At 35.6% G+C, this 5,777-nt stretch overlaps 1 protein-coding gene across 1 annotated transcript in view; it reads right to left on the bottom strand.

Moving 5' to 3' along the window:
* Nucleotides 1–5,421, bottom strand: part of LOC140979370 (trafficking protein particle complex II-specific subunit 130 homolog) — a 21,206-nt gene extending 15,785 nt beyond the window's left edge. The window contains exons 1-9 of the mRNA XM_073444734.1: nt 5,170–5,421; nt 4,359–4,588; nt 4,051–4,232; nt 3,528–3,711; nt 2,875–2,965; nt 2,058–2,218; nt 1,403–1,492; nt 1,148–1,309; nt 857–918 (exon numbers count right to left, since the gene is read on the bottom strand). Coding sequence (XP_073300835.1) covers nt 857–918; nt 1,148–1,309; nt 1,403–1,492; nt 2,058–2,218; nt 2,875–2,965; nt 3,528–3,711; nt 4,051–4,232; nt 4,359–4,588; nt 5,170–5,233 — 1,226 coding nt within the window. The 5' untranslated portion in view covers nt 5,234–5,421. The remainder of the gene's footprint in view (nt 1–856; nt 919–1,147; nt 1,310–1,402; nt 1,493–2,057; nt 2,219–2,874; nt 2,966–3,527; nt 3,712–4,050; nt 4,233–4,358; nt 4,589–5,169) is intronic.
* Nucleotides 5,422–5,777: the final 356 nt, after the last annotated feature.

The raw sequence follows: 5,777 nt of genomic DNA, 5'->3' as shown, positions 1-5,777 counted from the left end.
ACTGCTACGTCCTGTCGCTAAAAAATGTATGAACAGTTCATGTTTGTTAGCATAGTTGTCAAGGCCGCAAGGCGCACCGAGGCGCACAAGGGCTCTGGAGCCTGAGGCGCGAGGCGCAAGGCGAGGCGCGCGCCTTACCGAAGCAAGGCGCACATTATTTATTTTTTTAAAAAATATATTTATCTTAGAATAATATATTAAAATATGAAATAATTAAGTCACAATGTCACACAAAACAACAAATAATTAATAAGTTCATTATAATAAGTAACACGATTAAAATTCTTCAATCATCCAAATCAAGTTCATCTTCTTCTATCGAATCATCAGAGTCCCTAGAACTGATACCTGAGCTTTCTTCAATAAATGGTTCTTGGCCTTTCTCTTATTCACGCTGTCACGTTGTTGGCTTCTGTAATTCTGTTGCAGTCTGCACACTTCTGCTCTTGTCGCTATATGATATTTAATTTGTTAACTGGGCTGCTAGGGTTTAAGGTTGGGTTGGGCCTTTTACATTTTAAGTTAATATTAAAAAAAACAGAGAAGTTGCATTTCACTGAATTTAAAAAAAAAAGGCAATCTCAGGCGCGCCTTCCAAGGCGAGCCGAGGCGCGCGCCTGGGCTCGCCTTTGTAAATCGTTGCGCCTGGGAATGCCCGCGCCTGGTGGCACCTCTCGCCTCAAGGCGAGAGGCGCTCGCCTTTGACAACTATGATGTACACTGCCAATTACTATTCCATTTCTAAGACAATCCAATTCACCATTATATGCCAAGATGATACAGTTACATATAGTTTCTTTTAAGGAGTGGGAGATATAACCATTGAAATTATATAATCGCAAAATTGGAAAAGTACCTGTTGACCGGACTTCTTTCTATATCTGCTCCATAGCCAATTAAGTACGCCAGCCTCATAAACTGCCACAGCATAACACACTTCAGCACGATGTTCCATTGATCTTGTAACAAGAAATTATAAAATAAATTTTGCAATTCATTTTCATTTGTAGTGGTGTCCAAAATCTATACATCAAGACATATCTCTCATCCAAACTATAATACTCAATAGGGAAAATATGGGCCAAAAAGTTGCGAGTGCCATACAATTAAATTTTCTAGGCACAATCCTTAACCATGAAAATATTACCTTACTCCGGCATAAAGTATACAGTTCCCCTTGAACACGGTAAAACTCCTTTTCCACATCAGGTGTTGCTAATCCATCTTTATAATGAGCAGTGGTTGCATCGATCACCGCCAAGCAAGCAGTAATTACCCATACTTCACGCATACAAAAAGGAAATGTACTCTGAAACAACCCCAGTATATAGGAAAACTTCCACTTCAGAACACCTATGATGAGAATAAAGGAAAATACCAAGCAGAGGTAAATGGAAACTACCTCATGCACTGCCAGTGACTTGGAGAAGCTAATTATGAATGAATAACCCCTTGAGGCAACCTCAAATGGACGACTTAATTTGAAAAGTAACTACAGTAAAGTGAGGTAAAAGCAGAACATTCTCAGAACATTGCAAAGAAAGACAATTTATTTAAGTCTAGGCAATGAATATAAATGCACAAAGACAAATCTATTATCTATTACTATCATTAATTCAAAGCATAATAGAAACAAAAGTTTTAGTGTCATGATCTATTTTGATTTTTTTTTTTAATTTAATCAATTCAAATTGCAGTTTAGTTCTCGTTAAGTTTTACAATTATGGTATGACTCCATATAAATATAATCAATTAAAATTATAGTATCGCCTTTCATTACTTTCTACAATTATAATTTATAATATTAGCCATATTTGAATATAAATCAAATTAATGATAAAAATGATTGCATAAGCACACAAAGTGTGTGCCGGTACACTAGTACAAATAATGACTGCAAGCTAATATTCAGAATGTGTGCAGTATTTTACAGTTAAAAATCAAATATGTAGATTTGAACAAATTTTGGAAAACAAAAGATTGTACATAGACTGACCAAATAAATTAAACAAGCAACAACGAAACCTAAATAAAAACAACTCCTTGGTCTTTCATACCTTTGCTTGACAAGCAAAGAGGTATTGTCGGAATTCAAACTCCCTAAATGAGTCATCTTGAACAATCTGAGTTAATGCTTTTTTCCCTGGGTCAAGAAGAATAGCTTGATCATCTGCTGACTCCATTCCTCCAAAATCCCTTTGTCTTCCAACCATATTAACTATAATGCACAGTTGTACAAAACAAAGTCATGTCATACATCCACGCAACTACATAAACTGCAACCAAAACTAATGAATAATGATGACAGAAAAGACAATATTATGTGCAAAATGTAGAAAGGATTCAAGTTCATTTTACTAGAACAAGCAAATAAGTCTAATGATTTGTTTAATAAAGTGAACCGTAACGTCAAAATAAGGAAATATTTAGAACAGAAATTGGGGAAAAAAACAGATGTATAACTAAAAAAGTGCATGGATAATTCAAGGTCGACCCATTTTTCTATATCTTTCATGTTCCAGGACCATCAATATCAATATCTTAATTTGTGAATTGCCATATCTTTAGTAAACAATCAAACAGTACAAGGGCGATACCATCGTATACATGACAAATGGAAATTTGTCGTGGATCTTCATAAGTGAATGACTAAGAGCCAAAGTAACACAGAAATGACGACAAATACCGGCTATTCAACTAAGAGCCAAAGTAACACAGAAATGACGACAAATAACGACTATTCAACTAAGAGCCAAAGTAACACATAAATGACGACAAATACCGGCTATTCAACTAAATTTGAAAAGGAGATGACTCATAAAAACAATATCTTTCCAAAAAGCAGAGTAAAACAAGATAATAAGTGCCAAACACCTGTTTCTAAATAGCAAAGTTCAAGCTCGTCGTATTCACGCAATGCATCTTCATGTAGATGAGCAATTTCAAACATAAAAGCCAGACTTTCCTGTCAACAGAGATGGGATACTCATGAGAAATCTTGATATGGGAATAATATCTCAAAGTTGCTCCCCAAAAAATAGATATTGAATGCCAAAAAAGACATAACTGTAGAAAGAACTAACAAGAGTTAATGCAGTGATTGGAAAGGAACTAATAGAATCCAGCAAACAATTAAATGGTTCTGATGACGGTTATTAGAAAAGGATGACAGCTAGACAGCAAAATACTGTATCAAAATTTCTTTGTTTTTATTTGTTATGGACAAGATTATCCAATTTCTTCTGGATCATTTGACCAAGGGGGGCCAGAAAAGGCAATAATTGATCCAATGATCCATTTGACCCTGATACAGTTAAATGTTTCACTCTATTCAAGGGACTAATCAGTGAGCACTGAAGCTTTTTAAATTTGTGATGCTATATAACTTATATCTTCATTACATTGCCGCAGAAGATCGAAAGACTAACAGACACCCTCAGTTTCTTTTATTATGTGAACAACTCTGGATAAGCAGTAAGCTTGAATCACTCCCTTCTTCTACCAGGGAAAATAGATACCAATTTTACCTTCAGGATAAAGAAGTTGCAGAAGTTCCAAACTGGCATGAATCGTATTTCACTGAGCTTTCGGATTTCCTCTTCATAAAAATGAATGCGTCTATCAAGTGTGTTTCTGATGCATTCAATGATTTTGGCCTCCAAGTCATCCCAGAAATTTGCATCGGGCCCATGCATATCTAGTTTGCAGCACCTGAGTGAAGCATTTGAAAGAAGCTCTTAACATAGCTTGTTATACATCCTAGTCATCTATTATATTCTTTGCATTTTACCTAAGGTCAACTTTTTCTAACAAAATACCAGTGTAATACGAGAATGGAATTTAAATGTGAGCAATCATAATACAAATTTGAGAATATTGAAAGAGAAGAACCATGATAGAGATTATCTAATATTTCGATAGAAAAAAATGTAAATCAAATCATTACAATCCCACAAACAGTCAAATGTCAAATTAACTGATGCAAACAATTTACTCAACTATAGAACACAAAATAACTGGAATTTCACAATGGCATAGTAGAACTATTACCTTTCCCTCTTCTTCGAGCTAAAATCAACTTCAAGTTTGGCATAAACTTTTTTGGCCATCTTGGTGGCCTGATCATTGTGAGCCGGTGCTTTAGACACAAAAACAATAAACCATTCTCGTTCATCATTTTGAACTATCAGTTTCAGGCGTGGTTTAAGAATGTTCTTAAACTCGTCAAGATCCTAGACAAGAGCAAACAGATGAAAAAGAATCATGACTGGAAAGAGAGCAAGAAGAAATTATTGCGACATAGACGGGTAAACATATTTACCTACTCAAAGGAACTAAAAGAAATTGTAAAGAACTACCTCGCAGGTAACAAGAACTACAGTAGCATATGGCTCCCGAAACCAAAACAACGATTGCTCTTGTGGAAACCGACTACGAAGTCGTGCATCTGTTGTCAATATGAATTCTGCTGGTAATTCATCGACCTTAACAGGATTGCGGGTTTTATTGTTCAGGAAAACACTTTTGAATGGCAGCCGTTCTTCAAATCCATTCTTGATGACAGGCCACAGGTCACTGACATCCTCAACTATGGCAAAATTGTGTGATGCTTGTGAGCCAATGACACAGTAATGCAAAAATTTCTTCCTTTACTTGTAAGCTTTTCAATAACTTAACGTGAATGCGTTGACTTGAAATCTATCAGAAATGTCTGCCAACTCTGGTACAAAAAAATAGTTCCTTTGAACCAATTAAACAAACACCTACACGCCAGGATCTTGACGAGCATTTATCCAATCGTCCAATGTGAAACTGAAACTTAGTTGATTCTTAACTATCTTGTTACCACTAAATCAAACCATGTAATTTTTAATTCCAAATTTCCACAACCTAATAGCAGTCCTGCTGCAACTAGCAAAACCTAGACCTACGACTTGGACAAAATAAATACTAAAAAGATAAAATTTGCATCATTAGGATAAATGCTTACTCAAACTTCCAAGTTATCAGTTACTTAGTTTAGAGCATTACAAAGGAAAGATAATTCAATCACTCAATAACGTAAATCCTAATTCACATAAACTAAGAACTGCAAAATTGAAAGCCAGAACAATGATTAGGGTCACACAGTCGCAAGGCGAACTACAAAAAAAAATCGCGAAATGTTACCGGCAAGAACAACGCGATCGAAGGACGTCTTGATACTCTGAAACTGAGGTAAGAAAGCCGCCATCAAACCGATCTGCGGCGACCTTCAGCCCATCGATTGCGACTAGGATCCGTAGGCAACAGCAGAACGAAGAAGTTGGAGTGGGTGTTGTTTCTCTGTGAACTACTGATCTTGCTGGTTTTTAAAATTCGCTGCCTTCTTACGACAGCGATTACTATTGGGGAATGATTTACTCCCAACTCCTAAAACACAAATTTAGCTATATTCGTTTTATTTACAAATGTGATTTTAAGGTGTGTGCTAATGTTGTTGACATGTATTCACCTTTATAAATAACTAGTTACTCTACACATGCACCGTGTGTACGATCTTTTCTAGAATTATCGGAGGACTAAAATGTTATTTGAATTGTCGAAATTAAAAAAAAATAAAAATAAAAGTGTTTGTTGAAATTAAAAACAAAAGTATAATATTAATATCAGTTGGTGTTTATTTTTGTTTTTATGAGGCTCAACCTTTATATATAGTATAGATGATCTTGGATATGGTCCGGATCCTCCTTAAACTAGGAAGGACAATCAAGTTGGGATCGGTCCAAAAGTAGCCG

This window comes from Primulina huaijiensis, chromosome 6 (genome assembly GCF_012295235.1).
Source record: "Primulina huaijiensis isolate GDHJ02 chromosome 6, ASM1229523v2, whole genome shotgun sequence".
NCBI classification, from domain to species: Eukaryota; Viridiplantae; Streptophyta; class Magnoliopsida; order Lamiales; family Gesneriaceae; genus Primulina; species Primulina huaijiensis.
Note: the sequence above shows the minus strand (reverse complement) of the source record. Positions and strands in the feature narration are given on the sequence as shown.